The sequence below is a fragment of the Zonotrichia leucophrys genome, chromosome 1, assembly GCF_028769735.1.
Source record: "Zonotrichia leucophrys gambelii isolate GWCS_2022_RI chromosome 1, RI_Zleu_2.0, whole genome shotgun sequence".
Classification (NCBI taxonomy): domain Eukaryota; kingdom Metazoa; phylum Chordata; class Aves; order Passeriformes; family Passerellidae; genus Zonotrichia; species Zonotrichia leucophrys.
In genome coordinates this window covers 93,668,349-93,688,265 of record NC_088169.1, presented here as the reverse complement: position 1 = coordinate 93,688,265, position 19,917 = coordinate 93,668,349, and the positions used below count along the sequence as shown (strand labels likewise).

At 36.7% G+C, this 19,917-nt stretch overlaps 1 protein-coding gene across 10 annotated transcripts in view; it reads right to left on the bottom strand.

The window, feature by feature from the left end:
• Positions 1 to 19,917, bottom strand: part of STXBP5L (syntaxin binding protein 5L) — a 185,245-nt gene that overhangs the window by 29,308 nt on the left and 136,020 nt on the right. For 2 of the 10 annotated variants that reach the window (XM_064722666.1, XM_064722738.1), the window contains 3 exons: positions 18,490 to 18,561; positions 11,793 to 11,858; positions 4,246 to 4,296 (listed from right to left, as the gene is read on the bottom strand). In XM_064722666.1, coding sequence (XP_064578736.1) covers positions 4,246 to 4,296; positions 11,793 to 11,858; positions 18,490 to 18,561 — 189 coding nt within the window. Of the gene's footprint in view, positions 1 to 4,245; positions 4,297 to 11,786; positions 11,859 to 18,489; positions 18,562 to 19,917 lie in introns of all 10 variants that reach the window. The other 8 variants (XM_064722730.1, XM_064722685.1, XM_064722739.1 and 5 more) reach the window with 6 other exon arrangements.

Sequence of the window (19,917 nt, the reverse complement as noted above, 5' to 3'; positions counted from 1 at the left end):
CTTTTCTACAATGTCATACCAAGGAGGAAAGCAACTCATAAAGTTTCAAAATTTCTGAAATGTTCTTTAGCCTTGTAAACAGAACTATAGATCCAGATGAATCAATACAGAATGTTCCATCTAAAATCTACCAGTTTGTCCAATGCAGTAGTAAGCAAAAACAGATTTAAAGCTTCAAAATTGTGTGAGTGTCTAGTGTCTGCTGTAAATACTTAAAAAATTAAAGCAAGAACTGCTATAACCCCACTGCTCATTCTTAAAATGGAAATGAGTTTTCATTTATTCAGGTACTGTTTTATAGGCTTGGGAGCATCCAGGAAGTGCTACTTCCCTGTCAATGAAATGCAAAGGCATCAAATGCTGGATATTTTCATATTATAACTCTATTACCATATACATAAATCAAACAGGTTCCACAAACCTCATCCAAAATGGACAAAATGAAGTACAAACCCATAAACCCAGGTCCTTAATTGGATCCTTACAATTATGTTTTATGAACCCAACTTTCAGAATTAAAGTTTTTGGGCTGTGATCTTACTGTTTGTAAATATCTGCAGAAACATAGGAAAACATATTACCATTTTGAAGATCACAGCTTAGCAAGAAGAAAAAAAGGCATCTATTTATATTTGCATTTCCTTTTGTTCTTTCACTAATAAAGTCTAGGTGATGGCATAATTCCTTACAGTCAAACCATCTGTTCATAGTAATTCTAGAAAAGTCAGCAATTACTGACTCTCCCCCATCTTTAGCTACGGCTTCTGTCTGGCTCCCTGTGATCAGCTGGAACCTTTAAAAGCTTTTAGTGAAATGAGCAGAAATATTTTCTAAAAGGAAAATACAAGGTGATGCTTGAAGTGGCTGGTGAAGCAACATTAGAAAGCTCTCATACCAAAGCAGTTCTATGTGTCTGGATATATCTCAGACTCTCCACTTGATTCAATAAAGTTAGGATTATCCCCATAATTCATCTCTGTGAACACTACAAGGAAACGAAGATGATCTGTTCAGAAGACTTTGGGAAACATTATTAGGTTTAAAAATAAAGACTATCATATAAAGCTGCCTCTGAAGGGTAATAGAGAAGCTGTACAGTCCATGCAGCAGCATTGTCACATCTCCCTTCTGGTTAACTCAAATAAACATTGGGTTGCTGTGACCTGCAGTAGCTAAAACAATCAAGAAGCTTCAATGTATCCTTTCATGTGCCACATCACTCATTTCCATGTGGAGATACAACATCCACAGGTGACAAGTACTTCAGCAAGGAGAGATAATAATCACCACATCAAAATAAAAAGAAGCTGAGATCAACTTCATCAGTCATATAAAGGTCAAAGTGGAGTCCCAGAGCACCTTTAGGTCATGAAAATCCTATTGAAGTTTAACAAGAACACCCTGAGTCATCAGATCACACATTATTCCCCTAAATGATAGCAAACTACTCCCCAGACAATTTCCAGTACAGGCAACACCTCCACCTGAAATAGATTTAACTTCTACTTAACCTCAACTATTTACAATTCAAAGCAAAGTGAAAGCAAGGACATTCCACGAGGCAGATCACAAGAAGGGAGCAGAACTGTAAGCTGCCAAATGCTAATGTATGTCCCAATTAGCTGCAGCCTCTGCTGAGAGTGGGCGATGCATCAGCACTCTCTAAAGAGCCACGAGCCAGAGCCAAGGGGATGCATGGACAATATTTTATCATCTCAAAGTGGTGACCTGAATATCTTTACAAGAAGAGTGGGCCAAAAACTATTGTTAGCCCTTGAATATTCAGAATATGGGGACAATCTCAGGCAAGAGCCAAACAGTGGATAAATAATCTCTGACAGTGTGGCCAGGACATTTTGGAGCAGAAGTAACTGAAATGTGGTCATCACCTTTTCCAGGAACTCTCATTTAAATGTAGCTCCTTATACCGAGAAAGAGACACTTCCCAGCCTGTTGTAAGCTGAGCAATCTATAATTCAGCACAGTTTTAATGGCTAGAATAATTAACAGGAATATTTTGATCTTCCAAGACAGTCATGAATGAGAGCTGAAAGTCTGGGGGATTTTCCGTCCATTTTATTTTCCTTTTCTAAACCTCTCTTTTGATTGATTATCCATGAGTATCTGCCAGTTTACACATTGAATGCTTCTTCCACGTGCTTCATCCTTAGGTTCTGGGTAATCTGAGTACAGGATACCTGACTGCTGCAGCCCTAACAACAAACAGGATGCTTTAGTGACAATTTGATCACTCCTTTCAGTGCTTATGAACCTTTTGGAACCAATGGCATTCCACTGTTTTCTGCAAGACATTGAACTGGACCTTCTTAGGCTTATTCTAGTTTATACTTAGCTTGTTCTATACTATTAAAAAAAGAATGAATACAAGCAAATAAAGGAATGGTAGAAACATGACTACTCTGAAATCAAAACTACAGGCAACATTATGCATTCCATTAATCTTCCAAGTTCCTTACATATGTCATACATTTAAAATAGATCATTATGCTTCCAACCCTTTCATGTTCAATTTGTTTAACTTCTGGAGCTTTTTACCCTGCTCCCCTGTCCTTGGGGTTTCCTGGGGATTTTTTTTTTTTGTGTTTGCTTGGAGTAGTTAAAATATGAATCTACCTGCAATTTTTTTATATATTCTAGGAAAGGCTTACAATGTCCTGCTCCCAACACGATTACAGGAATATGATAGGGTAGCTTTTTCTCTGATACTCAACATTTTATATTACACAATAAAGCTCTCACCAATTCTAATTACAATGGTATACTTTCTTTTTCAAAATCCTCTAATACAGTCTTCTGCCCATTAAGTTTATCTTTTGCTTGTCTTATGCTTCAGGGTTTAAAGTTATTTAATGCTGTGTGTCCTTCAGGACAATGTACCTTTAATAATACTAACAAAAAGAAGTTGATTTGTAGAATATGGCTTAGTGTTAAGTCCTATCCTATGGCTATTTTGATACTCTAAGTATTCACCGTCCCTCTTAATAGCTACCCATTATTTTAGTGATAAATATTAATTTTTTAGGTTTATAGGTGCCTACTTCTTTCACCTTTTTTTAGTATTAGGAATATTACAATTTTGCACTCCAAATTTTATTTGGGTGTATTCCTCCATTCCTATTTTCTCAAACTTATTTCAACTGAATCACTTCGTACTCTGAAGCCTGCACAGTTTGGATTGAATTTTCCCAGCGATTTTTCAATGTTTACTTACTTAATCTTTACCAGGAGCAATTGACAGTTTTCCAAGTTTCTCAGTCATTTATAAGGTGAAAGACATATGTATATCCCTGACTTTTGCCTTGTGGAACAAGTGCTACCTTGGTTAACAGGCGCACATGATTCCCAGTGACAGAAATGGAATACAGCTGTCTTATCCAAGGACATGATCCAACTTTAATTTTTATCTCTTAAAGGACGCTAAGTAATGAGGCATGGCTACTTGGCTTTTCCAGTCATCTTATAAGGGAAACTTCCCAAGAGAGCAAAACTAGAAAGAACTCCTTGAGACTGAGAATATTTAAAGACCACTTATAAGAATTTTTTGTGTGAACTGTACATTCCAATCCAAATACCAGGAGCAGTACCCTTTATGTGGATATGGTGTTGCATGATCTGCTCCCAGCAGTTTTAGCTAATTCAAGATATAGAAATTTTCATTTTAGCTTTTTTGAGGTGAAATTTGTACTCTCATTATGCTCTTCCACTGAAATATTAAAGCGAATTGAGAAAAAGATTAGAGCAAACTATGTATTTAACAGCTGGCTGAAGTAAGTCTCAAGGAAAGGACTGAGACAAATGACTGATTTCCAACCTGACTTCTCAGACATTCAAAGACACCATAACATACAGATGTTCAATTGTCTTATCACTGTGGTGGCACAACTCATACACCAAATAAAGAAAATAGACCAGCGCATGCATTGGGTATTATAGGCAGAGTTCACCAACAACCAGCTTGGAAAACTTCTGGAGTTTTTTCAGAATAAAGTATTACACACACAGTGTGTAATGATTGGCAATATATGTCTACATGAAATAAATGAATATTAAACAAGCAAAATGCTGAGAGCTGCCAACAGAACTGTATGGGTTAATAGGTGGTTTTTAGAAAGCCTTTTCAGACAAAGCCTCTGAGGTTATTGTGTTATCTCATGAATCAGTTGGTAAAATGTTTTGCCAATGAATGTAAGGAAGTTTAAAGCTGTTGGCTTTCGCCTACCGTACCAAGATCAGTCTTAAGATCTGTTGGCAGACTTAACTTTCTTGATCCTTTAACTGAAACAACAGAAAAAGGAGAAAGGCAGTTGTTAATAAGTAAGAAAGAAAAAGGAGCGAGGGAAGACAACATGCCATCTTCTTGTTAAAACCATGTTGCAAGTTTGTAGCACTTTTCTTTTAATCAGCATATAAAGGCAGAATAATGGTTTAAATATTTTCATTTACACCATTCAGCAAAATAAATGCAACTGAACAAAAGCACTGGAAAAAAAATTACTCCAGCTGTCAAGGAGTGAATGATGTTTTACACAGCTTTGGCTGTGGGCTGCAATATCTTACCTTGTGGTGACAGGAATGATAAAAAAAGAAACCACAAATGAGATTAAGGCAAATATTGCAAATGCTGGCTATGCAGCATATCACAAATATTTAAACACCTGCAAACCAATTTAATAAGAGGGTGCAATGAAATTATGAGATCTGATGAAATCATACCTCAAGATAGCATTTGAAAAAGAGAGGGCATATTGTAGAGGTTATGGGCACAGAACATACTGTTGTAATATTATGGAAATGAAGACAGATTGCACAGAAACGAAATACAGCAGCTTCAGGACATAACGTGGTGTTATCTAGTCATCAAAATTTGCACTCAATTTAGTGAAGGTTTAATTATTTGTTGTGTTCCAATTATGCAAGAAACTGGTAATTTTGCTTCTGTTCAAAAATGTTTTCATTTCCTCACGCACGAGCACATTTTCAAACAATGAACACCAGAGAACTGAAATAAAGCATGTCTTGTAGCGGTCAAAATGGCATTAAATTTATCAGAAGAATGCCTTAAGAAATCTTTTATTAATTATTCAGAAGATTTGATTTCCAATTTGGTTATTTCATTTTGTATTCATTATTGTTTTCACATGGTTTTATGGCTTTTTACCCCCTTACCCATGCTGTCTGTTACTAGAAGGGAACAATCAAATATTTGTCAACTAATTGTTATATTACTTTTATTTTACTTCAAAAGAAAGTCCCACATGATAAGTACCACAGTGACAGGAACATATGAATATAAGAAACAAATTCTTTGCTATTTGGATTTAGTAAGCTTTTAGGTCAGAAGGATGCCCAGAACAGACACTCACTCTTTTAAGTCACAAAATCCCTGAAATAAAAAATTTATGTCATATTATTTTGCAAAGCCTGCAATGTGGCAGAATTAAATATCAGCCAGCACCTGTGTTAGATGGTTTTCTTTTTCTCTTCAGGGATGAGTAGGGGAACCCATGAGGCTCTTGAGCAATATTTTGTTATCAGTAGAACCAGAACAGCCCTCCCAGTAACCCATCTGTAGCCTTAACTTTAAATCAGGACATGGTGAAGAGGTCTCTCCACATCAGCCTGACATCAAAAATACACATCCCTAACACCACTACATAACAATCTTCTAATTTGGATACCAAGTGTTAGGCACCAATGTCCATTTAAGGTACTCACACAAAGGGTAGTTTGATTTTCAGAACAGCCTGTAAAAACCCATTCCATTTATCTGAGCAGCTGTCAAATACTCTTTCAGACTGTGAATGGGTGGCTACTGCTCCAGAAAATCAGTGCTGTGCTATAAAGAAGCATCACTTGTGATATAATCTCCTTTTAGGGGAAGGACAACATCTGGCTTAACCAGCCCTCTGAAAAAGGATAAGCAATTCATAAGAAAAACTGTAGGACTCTTCACTAAAAGATTAGGACTTAGAGTAGCTAAATTAGTGCTGTTATCATGCAGCTTTGAGCTTTGAAAATTGGTAGTCTAACCTCTTCTATTTCTAGGTTACAGGTGTTTGTGTACAGCAGGAATTATGTGTCTTGTGCCACAGCTGTGTCCCAAATGGTTATACATGCCTGAACCCAATAGCTCCCAGCTGTTTGTGTGCAGGCTCATAGAGGACATGCAAAGTTTGGACTTTCTGATTCCTCTGAAGGAGTCTGCACAGGCTTGGTTTGGAAGCTGCCACGTGACACTTGCACACCCTTCATGTGGCTATCACACAGCTGGACGTTGATGCACTAGGACACAGCACAGATCACTGATGATAGACCCCATATCTGAGGGTAAAAACAACAGAAGAAGCTGGTTGTTTTCATGCTTTACTGTGATTAAAGCTGTTTATATTAACTTTTTTAAACTAACTTTTAACTATTAATAAAATCCACATTCTGATCAGTTTATGTAACCCATTTTTAGTACCTAAATCATGCATGTTTTACTATCTTTACATTATTATAAAGAAGGATCATGCACATGAGCCTATCTTGCTGACAGAGAGCTTTGAAATCCAGTTTTATTTGAGAATGGAGTATAAAGGCTCGAGAGGCCAGCAGAGTTGTCTGCTATCATCATTTGTTTACATTCGTGCTGGAGGCAGCCAGCAGAAATTGTGATGCTACAGCATAAGGCAAGACAGCCCCTACCCAAAAGAGCTTCAAGTGTTAAGAGTCAAATTATTCAGCTGTGGGATGAGGAAGAGTTCCTAGGTACAGTCTAGCAGGCAGCTAAGCTGAGCACGCAGGTCTCCTGACCTGACAACATCCTGCTCTGCAGCCATATGGTTCCTCTCAGTCTTTCAAGGAAAACATCAAGGCACAACCAACAAACGTGTGCTCACAGCTCTGGCACTCAATGCTGAGTTTACCTCAGCTATTACAGCAGCACTGTGGTCACAGATTTTCATATTATTCAAAATGAAGGTGACTTCATGCAGGATTTTTTCTACTAAAGAGCTTCTACCTGGCTAACACTCAGAAATACCAGTCCCAGTTACTGCTAAAGCTCCCTTGAACCCTGAGCCACGCACCAGGGGCTGCACAAGGGCCCAAACCCAGCTCCCCAGCTCACACTGCTCCCTGTTCCTTGCCAATCCCTACACACAAGTCCCTTCTCAAAAACTTAAGCATTAATTTACCTGTTCAGAAACTCCCTTGCTTATGGGAAATAGTGATAAAATGCACCTTGCATCCACATTGCTGAAGCTAATCTCTAATTACTGTCCTCTGACTAGTTAACATTCCTCTTAATTTAACATGGATAAGCAGAAATGGTTTTGCAGTGTTATCAGTAACTAAGTTTCAAAATAAATTACATTCCATGTTTTACAGACACATTAAATGTTTTGAAATGTTTACTTTCTAGCTTGTTTTCCAGGAGAATACAATTTTCAAATTGAGGCAAATCTCTTCAGCTACTCTGAAGTCACCCACATATTAAGAAAGAGAATGATTGTTAAGAAACTTATTCTTCTTCTTGAAAGAAAGCTATTAAAAAAAAAAACTTCACATAGGAAAGTGGGAGACTGGCATGGCAAAGGCCTAATCCCAGCAGATTTAATAGGTGAAATGAATAAGGATAGCAATGCTTGGAAATCATAGTATGTATAAAAATGTGTGGTCTTGCCATTAGGGACCTGTCTCAGAGCCCATGGGAATTAGTTGTGGGAATCTTTACACAGCCTTCTCTAATCTTCAAAATCTTAAAAGCATTTGGGATGTAAGCCCCCAACATGAAGGTATTTCTTAAGAAAAAACACAAATCCTTTTTCATTTTAGAACAAACATTTGAGAAGTAACTCTTCTATACAGAGACTGAAGAAATTCTTTCCTTCTGGTCTTTGAAAGAAGTCTGAAGTGTCCAATTGCATCTCACACAACAAATGACCTATCCAAAGTTGCATTTTCCTATGCTCACAGTGTATTCCCATTAATACACTTCAATATGAAGCTCCATATCAATGTTTAAAACAGTAATGGACACACATAATTATATATTATACATTATATTCCTAAGAGCCTCTGAATAAGTTTATCTAATGAGATGATAAAGACAAAATTTACTGGAATGGGTACTGTTCTGTAATACATTACACAGTAATTAACTCAAGCATTTGATACAGCATGACTTACATGATGAGGCACACTGAGCTCTCGTGTGCCACTGCAGAATGGAAGTAGTACAGAACCCTTCTGACCCCCAAATCACAAACAAAAATGAAAATGCAGTTTGAAAGAACAAGGCATGTAGGAATAAGAATAGGATGTTCTGAGGCTTTTGATTTTAAGCCACCAGATACCATGATATGGCACACCTTGCTGCATTTTTACATTCATGAAACATGCCTAAGATAGGTAAGAGTTTGGGGGGTTTTAAAGTTCTTTTGTTCCACAATTTTTACCAGTGTTATTCCATACATATTACTACATCCAGAATACATTTACAGTGGAAATTTCCACCTCTCAGATATTCAAAAATAAGCAGAGTCTTTCAAATGGTTTTACTAACTTCTTCTTTTCCTTTATAGTGTTGCAAATGCATCACTATAGCATTTAAATACTAGTTTAATAAACAAGATACCAGTGATTAGGGAAGATTAGGGAAGATTCCTGTCCTCTGCCTACCACTCTTAAAAAGCAAGGTTGCTATTTTCTTCACTTGCTGCTAACCTCTGTGTGGTACTGTGCATTTCAGAAAACTTTTAATCAAATGGTTTAATTTTATGTTCTATTCTGAACAGTGTTCAGAACGGGAATCTGATTTTTCAATTATATCATCTGCAAAGTCATGTTTTAGTAAGTAGCACAGGAGGAACATCTGAGAAGACAGTCTTGTGAACCAAGTTAAATATTACTTAATGAAAAAGTAGGATTTGTACTGAATTATATACTAGCCCTGCATGTGAAATAAAGAGTACTCCTCAGCCCTGAATCTCCTGCTCAGTGCTCCATCACTCATATCAATGATAGAACACACAAATGCCTAATTCTGCTTCGAGGCAGGGAGAAGAAAAACAACACAGCCAAATTACTGAGTTGACCTAGGCTGTCTGCAGAAATTTCGTCATAGGTTAAAACATTGCCAAGCACTAGACTGTTACAGGCATAATCAATTTTTCATGGAAACATACAGTTCAGGCAGTCTAAGCAATGTTCAACATCAGACCAAGAGATGAGGAGGCAGGAGATTTTTCAAGTTCTCCAAGCAGCCTTTACCAGCACAGTTCTTATGGCCTGACTGGAATGGAAATCTGACTAAACTCCTAATGGCTCACTCAGATCTAGAACTACTCATGTCTACACTGGCAATTAGTGTGCCATGGGGATTCTTCCTAGGCATTGCCTTGGGAGTCTCAAAGTACACAAGTGAGCACAGCAATGCTGTTCCTCAAATCGTTGCCCTTCTGATGGAGCTAAGGATGAAGATGCTCACCACTGTGCCATCCATCACGTGTGCAGTGTTTGCCATCTAGACTCATGCCCCCCAGCAGTTTGCACTTTGTGTATGTGTTGAGCACACTCAGGGCCAGCACCTGGGATGGCCTTCCCTGCTGGGTGAAGAACTGATGTTGATGTGCTCTGGCAACCAGAATGAACAGCTACAAAACAAACTATCTTCTGTCTGTCTTTGCAACCTCACGAAGTCATACCCAGCAGGCCCTCCTCCACCGGGCAGCAACTTGAACCACTCCACAGAGCAGTTCAAGTGTTCTTTCTGGTTTTGCTAAATTTCTGAAGAGCGAGTCTTGGTCTGTTTTCAGCAGAGGAATGCAGTCAGTGGTTTTACAAACACAAAGATCACGGGGCTCTTAGGGAACACAGCACACTTCCACTGCAGAGCTCGTGTGCCATGGACTTTAAACAGATACAGGCAAGGCTGGAAGTGGAAGGATCCTGCCTGACACATCCATAAGTATGGAGCTGTGCTCTATGAGCAAGAAACATTAGTCAGTGAGAAGGCTGGTGTGGGTGTGAGGCTGTGCTGCTTAAGCACAGGATTAGTTCCTCTCCCAAGTTTTTGAGGTCACTTATTCCAAGTGACTAGGTTGGATTCTGCCCTGTTTTACAGCAAGTATGCAGAAGCAATATTAATTAAATTTTGCAATAATTAAATAAAAATAATTAGTATCAGTCACAGTAAAAGAAACATGTTTTAAAAAGTAGTTCTAATAATAGTTACTTCCTACAAAACTGCAGCAGATTTCACATTTTAAAAATATAAATATAGCTTGGAAAACAACATGAAAGTGCTAAAATAGGAAACACCCATAAATATGCCATGTTTTCCCTGCTGTATATCTCCAAAACAGAAAAAAGCAGAATTTTGGAGCAAATTATCTCAGATTTATCTAAGAAAGCTATTTTTGAGCACTAGCAGAATGAAAAATTGAAGTTAACTGCAGCAAAAGTAAAGTGTTATAGGAGACACTCATCATTATAAAACTAAGAATATGCACATATGGTTACCAAGTCAGTCATCTCTTAGATTTCAGTGAAAAGAAAAGGTTTTAGCTCATTTCTGAAGAGAAAAGTGAAAAGTTGAATCCCAGTGAGCCTCACAATAAATAATCTAATTATAACTGAACTATCAAAAGTTTTATTTTAAAGCCTATATCATGAGTTTCTGAGGCCCTGCTGAAGAGTTTGAGCTCCTAGTTTTATACCAATATTATTATAGCCCATTTCACTTGAATATCTCCATATCTAGAGATTTTGGGTTGCAAATAGTACAAGGAAATACATATTTCAAAGCAGCTGTTTCATTTCAGCTCTTACTATGTCAGGGAAACATTTTTATTAGTTTCAGCTTTTTATAATTACTAATTAGTGGCTTTCATTCAAGATTAATGTATCCTGTTATTATGACATAAAATATGTGAAACAGTAACAGAGAATTTGAATAGCATATTATTCATACTATGGGTATTTGTTACCATAACTAAGGGGGGAAAAAATCTATCAATACTTACCAAACTACAAGGAAAAGAATTGTGATATGCATACCACAAGCAAAACGAATGTATCACAGCTACACCTCCTTATTTTCCATAACATTTAAAAGCCAGCTACTAGAAAACAGCTCTTAGCAACCACCTTTAAGACAGTGAACTCACATTAGAGAGATCAATGTAGACTAGGCACTTGCTGAAAAGGTCTCTAGCAATGGACAAATTCCACCTTCTGAAGGACTATGGGTAAAATGGGAAACATTTATACATTTTTGTGTGGCCAAGATTTCCCTGCTCTGGCCCATAAGCAAATATTTTTATCTGAGGTTTTGCTTTCATTACAAATTATGTAAATCAGGCACTGGGGTTCTAATGGCTAAAATTTACCATCTCCATATTGCTGATTTCAAATAATTTCTTCATGTACACATACGCATAATATATACATATAGAATTACAAGGACTCCCTACTGTAAAATAACCTAGAAAGCCTTTTAAGAAAACAGAGAAACAAGCTTCTTATAGGAGGTTATAGGAATATACCTGCATGATCCTGTTACTTCAAATGTTTTCACACTGTTCACCTCAAGATGCACCACGTACATTTAAGTTTTCCTTAAGCAAACAGACTTAGGATTTTACTGTGCTACAAAAAAAGCGCTCCTTCAGGAATTTCTTCTCTTTGGAACTAAGCACTTCACTACTTAGGGATTAATGAAACACAGTGATGCATGACATGAATGGCTTATACAGACTGCAGGAAGAGAAGCCAATCACCTTTACCTGAAGTGGGAGACTTGCAACGCTCAAGCTCCAGGGAAACTGGACTGTCACTGAGTTCAGTCAGGCCTGAAAAAATGGAGTTAAAGAGTTAAGTTACAATCTAACAGGGCATGCTTCAACTTTCTTGGTTGATGATATTCTGCACTTTAAAGTCAATTTGGAGAAAGGAATGGCGTGAAATGAGAGGGAAATAATCTATTTCAGATAAGTGCAGTTATCAGGCTGTCACTGCAGCAATTTAGGCTTGGTTAAAAAAAAAAATAAAAAAATCACACCTCTTGTTAACTCAGATTTGTTTTCCGAGTGCCTCGGGATAGAAAAGAGTGACTGTACCTAACAAAAGAAAACAAGTAAGTATAGTTTAAAAGTCTGTGATATGACTCAAACTCATTCATCCCTGTCAATCTGATGTGGAATCAACTCTGTGCTCTCAACTGCTGCATAATGCAGGGAGGAAATCTTAAAAGAGGGGAAGAAAAAAAGTAAGATTACCGCTACTGTGCAATATCAGAATTTTCATGAATTCACACAAGACAGGTCATTTTAAAGGACACAGAAGCATTGATAATGCTGGCTTTGACACTGAATTTTCTGACAAAATACTTTATATATGGTGTATATATAGATATATACACACACATATTTGTCAGAACTCCACCTACATGGAAGACAGCACCCAGGAAAGCAATCCTAGCCTGTACTGCAAAAACTCGAGCTTGTTTCTGCCAGCAAACCAAGACCCATCTTTGCCACAGGTTGAATGTTCCGGGCTCAAATATGCCTTTGGCATGGTGGGGAGGGAAAGTCTGAGCTCACTCTGTCTTTTACCATGGGCTAACTGGGCATGGCCACAGCTATTCAAATGCACCCTTTGTATGTGTCTGTAATGCCCTGCGGCTCACCCTTGTTACAGGAGCTCTGGCACTCCATACCATTGGCTGCCAGGCCAGCTAGGTGGACCCACAGCACTCAGGTCGGGGGTACATTACTGACATCCTGATACTGGATTGACACGCACACTGCTTGTGCTGCATCCTGAGAATCAAGCATCCTACAAGAACCTTTCAGTATGCTTTAAATGGGTACCATGGCTTCTGTAAGAGAACATGTTATACTTTTTATTGCTTCTGGACCCTCAGAGGTGAGGCCCAGAGACCCTCACCACTAAAATTCATATATACTCTTGTTTTGGAAAATTCTGCCACTCAGTCACCAGTCCTGCTTTCTTAGAATTAAATCCAGTGGAATCTTAATGAAGGTAGTGACACTTTATTACAATGTATTTCTGAACTGCTATAAGAACTGGATAGGAACCAGTGCCCCAGCCAGCAAAACAAAAAAAACCTCCTACCATTAATGAAGCTGCAGGAGTGCAAGAATAATGATGAGAGCCCTTTGGAAAACCAGCAGTATTGATTTACTCTATTAAGTCAGTATTAATAATATACTTGTTCCTGATTTAAGAAACAAGATCTGCCAAACTAGATATTATTGTTGAAAAACAAATATTTTTTATTTTGAAAAATGTACTTGAGTCTTTCTTTCATTTCACTTAGTATTTGTGAGTAAAAAAATGTATTTCAATCAATTGCAAGTTCAGTCACTTCTGATGTTCTGAGAATATTCAGAAACTGTAATAATTTGGGAAGCCTCTCAAGTACAGCAGATCTTACTTCCACTTGAACCCAAGATTTCTGTATGTACCCAGAGGTTTGGGACCAAATTGATTTTTTGCTGCAGAACTGTCTGCAAGGTGCAGCGGGAGCAATTTTGCATAGCATCAGAGGCCTTGAATAAATAAAACTGATACGGTTTCTTTTGTAAATGTATTCTTTGAGATAGGTAAGTTTTAACACCTTGCCCAAGATCTTCTAAAGATTCTATAATTAGCACTGGTGCTGGATACAATACTAAATCCCAGGTCAGACTTTGCTTCTAAATAGTTTGGGTTTTTCTTTTTTTACTATGGAGTTCATAAAAACAATATTTCATCTCAATATAAATTATGCTTCTATAGACTTAAACAAGAAAATCACCGAACTGCACCACCCAAGGGCAACCACAGTAAGAAAACCATGGCTTCTTCATGTTTGGCACAATTTGCAACATGAAACATTAAAGATACATTTAATGTTATGGTATTTAAGAATATTGAACACGTAAACTTCTCCACAAACCTTGACATGCTGTCAAGCCACGGTCACCTCTAGCAATGACCACCTACAGATGCCTTTAAAGAAGAAGTGCAATATATCCCCATGTGAAGTGTAAGTGGTACCATGTGCCCTGCACAAGAGCATTGGCCTAATCTCACTTAGATTTGTGTAAGCACTCCCACTTGCAGATTTTCTCCTGCCATAAATCGTTATTCCTTTGAAATATTTTAATGAGTTCTGCTCATTACACTCCCATTTATCCAAAGTCTCTTTTAATCTTGCTAAATTCTAAATTCTGAAGATGTTGTAAGGCAATGAATTGCTCAATCATCATTCACGGAAAAGGATAAACACATATTCGTCAAATTTTTTGTGTTACCTTTAATTCCACTAAATGTTTCCCTTTGAGATAAGAAAGTGAGCTCTCAAGCTTTTCCTTGTACTACTGCTCATTTTTTACTCTCATTTCCTTTTTAAGGAAACTAAATATTCTCAATAATTAACCATGTATAAATATTTCCATGAACCTCAGCTTCCCTCAAATGTCTGAGAGACTACAACAGCTATTGAAATTCAATTAAAACCTATTTTCACTTTCCATTTTGAATTCTATAGGCAGTTTGTGCCCCAAGACATTTTAGCTATTTTTAGTCCCCCCAAACCACCACCCCAGCAAATTTTTAGCCCACCTAGAGCAAGAGGAATATAGCAGTAAAAATAAAGGCAAAAACCCAAGACTGGCAATGTGAACAACCACCCGAGAGAAGATATACCCAAGATATACTTATTGGTTTTAGTCTGAGCAAATTATAAATGTGTAAATAGTGCAAAAAGGAGTATGCATCACATAAGACATTAAAATACTTTTAAAGACTTGTCCTATGGATACTTTTCTAAGTTTAGTGTGATTTTAATTTCCTTTTTATTCATGGATCAAAACTAGTATGAGGTAACAACTTTAATGAACCCATAATTTAAAATTATGTTTGAAATTTGAAATTTCTATCTGTATGTTTGAATGATTCAGACCAATCATTTACTCTAAAGCCCCAAAGCCATCACATTTTTGCTTATAAATAAATGGATTATAAAGAAATTGTCATAAATATTCACAAGCCAATAAAATACGTAAGCTCAGTGTTATCTTAATCTCTCATCTTCACACTGAAATATCATACCATATTTTCTTTATGTTTATATACCTATATATATGCATGCATTCTTTGGAAATTAGTTAGCTCAGAATATAGCTATTGACTTAAGCTCGACCTATATTACCTTCTTAGGTGTGAATTAAAGTGCCAATTACTGATATACAATGACTCATAGCACACAGTTTTCTGTATCCTCCTGTCAGACCAACCATACTTCTGCTCACCCCCTCTCAAGGGACTGGCCTGAGGGAGGAACAAGAACTTCTCACTGGAAAGTCTTCATTATGAAAATTTTTTTGCAATGTATCAACATCCCCTGGATTTGACAACACTTTGGATGCTTCATAAAGACTATTTTCTTGTTCTACCAACAGATGGTATGAATTTCTAGTAGGAGATGCAAATTCATTTGCATCATTTTGGTATTTTAATGTTCTACTGCAGACATTATCCCTCTAGCTGCAATAAATGTACTTGTTTAATATTTGAATGCATGTTACTCAAAAACCAGGTAATAACACGCACAACTTGATTTGAATTGAAGAAGCAAACCAACCAAACAACAACCAAGCAATCTCATAATTCTGCAGTACAGCACAGAGAGTTTATTTTGTTTAGCTTGCCATATAGTCTTGCTACAAAGGGAGGTGGCTACAGATGTTACAGCAAATGGAACCAGTCATCAACACCTGGCAGTTATCCCCAGCTCTGCACTTATGCTCATCTTAGCTTCTTCTTTTCCTCTGATTATTTCCCTGATTGGACAATTACGTTCCAGTCTTTCCACTGTGTACTCCTAGAACTGGTGACATTTCTCCCCTCCTTGCTTCCCTTTCCCACTTTCACCTCTCAAACCAGAGAATGTGCTGCCTTAATGCTCTAAGTCCACTCTGGGTGCATTTGAGTCCACTTTACATATGTAACCAGCATCAAGCTATCTATAGATTTATTGGCTAAAATTGAGAACATTTATTCCACCACAGTGCTTTGCATATTGGATGTCCTTGACATTATCTTTTATGTCTTTCCACTTCTCCAACATATTGCTTCTTTCCTCTTACATGTTCATTCTCTTTTCCCCTTTCCCTGTTCAGTTGCAGGATATCTCAGACTGAAATATCAACATTTTCTTTCTCTGACTCAGTATTTGAAGAGATTATTTTGTATAAACATGGCAATAATGTTTATATATATATATATATATATATATATATCCCTAGCGATTCATAAATACACATCTTCAACTTGGATTTCTTCCATCCAAGTTAGAGTAGTAATCCTGTCTTTCTAAAATCTATTCAGGATTTTCCAAATAGGAAATAGTTCCAAATAGGAATTTAACATTGCCAAGATCAACTCAAAATATTTTTGTGCTGAAATCTCCTCTTTACTACATGAACAGAGCTATCATCATCACTGTCTTCTCTTATACTCTAATACATAATATTGCTTACATCTTTGAATGTCACACTTTAACCTCATAATTAGGCTGGACACTAGATTACATTTTCTTTTCCTGCAAATCACCTCTAAAATGACCAACAAAAATGTAAGTATCTTGCTCATCCATAATCTTTTCTTTGGCTTCAATACCTGTAAGTCTTATTTTCTCATACAGATCCACATGAAATTATCTTCCTGCTTCACTACTTAATTGAATCAACTACTCATATATCTTTCCATTAACTTCCATTTTCATTGATATAACCCTTAAAAGTTTAGACTTAATGCTTCTGTTATCACGTGACTGCTCCTGCTTTTGTCATAATAATATTGGCTTTGACTGCATGATTCCCAAAAATAATTTACTTTTCCCATCATCATGCCTTATGAGAGAAGATAAACTTGTGAGCAAAATCCAAAATTCACTTTTATACCCGTTTTAAAATTAATCTCAGATAAGAGATATAACAAAGCACAACTTGAGAATGACTTTGAAAGATATTTCAGTCTATGACAGATTCTAGTCCTGTTTTTGATCTTACTGCATCTTTCAGATTATACAATATATACTCCTGTATAAGTATCAAATGACAAAAGCAAGAACCAAACTATTTTTGAGGAAAGAAGTTAAGAAATTATCTTGCCTAGAACTCAGACTAATACTTCACAGGAAGATTTTGCAGACTTTTCTGACTATGGGGATGAAGACAGAAACAAGATATTACATTTTCAGCTATGAAAGATTCTGTGGTCTATGTTTGTAATTCTGAATGAGAACACTAGTAATTTTTGCCCTTAGAATTTAATAATTTTTAGAGGGGGCAAAAAACCCCCCAAACATTTGGCTGCTGTCTGTCACTCAGGTTCTCTATTACAGACTTGAAATTAGCAAGATCAGACTAATAGACTTTAAGATACCATACACCAAACCTTTTAATGGACTGCTGAATTGGTAACTGGACTTTTAACTAAACAGACCCCCTTTTATGAACTATTATAAAATAAAGTCATAGAAATCAGCCTAGAGGGATGGAACAGAATGTAATGTGCAAGTGTACAAATGTATTTCAATAGCTACATAACTTTATATTTATGAGAGATGATAAAACAACTGCCACTCTTTTATCCTGCTCATACTGAATATTTAATATAAAATTGGCTATCCTGTTCTGTGAAAAATACTTTAAGAAGAGGCATCCTAGAGACCTAATTACATATAAGCACTGCAGTTAATTAAGATATGTATGGCTCATCTGTTGAACAGTCATTTTTGCAAAATTAATTACAGCTTTGTTCACTGTATTCTGCACTGATGAATACCAATATTTAAATTTCATATCAGTATAACTCAAAATTTAAAGATATTAAGAACATGAATTTTCATAACCCTCTTTGATGTATGTATTTTTATGCCCACTTTACATTCCCCATCAAAGAACAGAGGCATGGGATGGTTCCCCAAAGTCAAATATTTAAGTACCAAACCAAGATTAAAATTTTAAATTTTACAGCATCCAATTCAATGGGTACTCTTTTAAGCCACCTTGTTCTTCTGAAAAAAGGGAAGAATTAATTGGTAACTACAGATAGTGCCATTGCAAAACAAGAAATGCTTCATATTAGTAAATGTACATGGAAACGAATATAAAATCAAAGAAAGATACTGTCACCAAGAACATAACATTGTTGAAAAGTAATTTCTAAGGCTGAATCTGTCCCATATAACGCTTAGGTTTTCTCTTTGACTTTCTTTTTAAAGAAAAGAATTTCTGTACATTAAAGGTAATTGTCAAAAATAAGCATGGTTGACATCACAAAATGTAATAAGTTTGCATGCATGCTGAATGTGTTTAAAAAACACATTACAAAGCACAAACACATGGGTTTAAGTCAGGCATAGTCCAATCATGATAAAGCTTTTTGCCTAACCTTTATAGAACTTACTCTGATAGGAAGTACGGATCCGTTTCGTTAAATCTGGATAAAAGTTAGACAGGCCACGCATGCAAAAGTTGTCTTTGGAACATGCCAGTACACCAGCATCAGCAGCAGGCAGAGGAAAGAGAGAAAAAACAGTCTAAAGTGAAAGGAAGTGATATCATAACCAGCATCTAGAACAGCCAAGGTGAAGAAATTTCAGCAGATGCTTACCTTCCAATTGGGAGATATAACAAGAAAAATAATTTAAAAAGTAAAGGATGTGGGATGGATGGTGAGAAAGCAGCTGAGGCTTTTTTTAGATGCATAGTTTCTATGAGCAATCTAGAAGTTGCAATCCTTCTCAGCGGTCATTTATCCGCAGTGGGCTCCATTCTGGCAGCACTGGATAGCTGGAATGATGCCTTAAAGGATTGGCCCAGACTGCCACTGACAGAGAAAAGCCCTCTGTGATACAGTGCTTATAACAGCTTTTTCCACATGAGCAATCCTCCACCTTTTGTACAGAGTTCTGCAGCATGTTGTTTGTGGCTAGCTGCTCACATTTCTTAGGGAGCTGCTGTGAGGCTGGCTGAAACCAGACAGAGAAGCTGAAGGTAACTTGAAGCTGCTCGTCTCTTCTCTCCTCAGCTGTGCCAAATTTACATATTTAACACTTGGCACAGATGGGAACTAAGCTTGCCATGATTAAATGCATAGAAAGTGAGATAAATGGTCTTTCAGGAGCAGAAGTAGGCCTGAAGACTTGTATTTTATTCTAAAAATTTTCCTCTAGATTTTACTTCCTTTTTGGAGTGTAAACACATTCCCAATTAAAAAAAAAATTCCTATAATTCTATGGAGAACTAGGACTTGATTCAGTGCAGGGCCTGCTGATGAAAATGCTGATGGCATAAACCCACTATAATCTGTTGCTTCTATAATTTTAGGGTTAGATTTAAAACTCCACATTTTCAAAGATATTTTAAAATTGAATTCTAAAACTTCACAGCTATGAAGAACACATTTCATAATTGTGTCTAACTCTTGGATGTTACTATGGAATATGTCAAGTGGAAAGACTTGAAACAGATGATCTGACTTTTTCTCATACAAATAAATGTTTATACAAGGAAATGTTTAGATAACCAACAAAGTATGGTAAAATTTAGCTCTATTGAAGTATTAATATTTCTAGTACACAACACATAACAACAGTTATGACTTACTCGATCCTCTTAGCATCAAATTTTAAAACGGGTTGTTAGGTTTATATTAAGAACTTCACTAATGAAGCACTAATGAAGTGCTTAATTTGAGCTCCTTGTGTTACCTACATAACATGCCTCCCAGGTGTTACACATCTCTAAACACAGCTGACTATTCAAATGAATAGCTCCTGGCAGAAAATACATTTAAGCTTAAATTGAAGTCTTACTTATTGGTATGAACTTA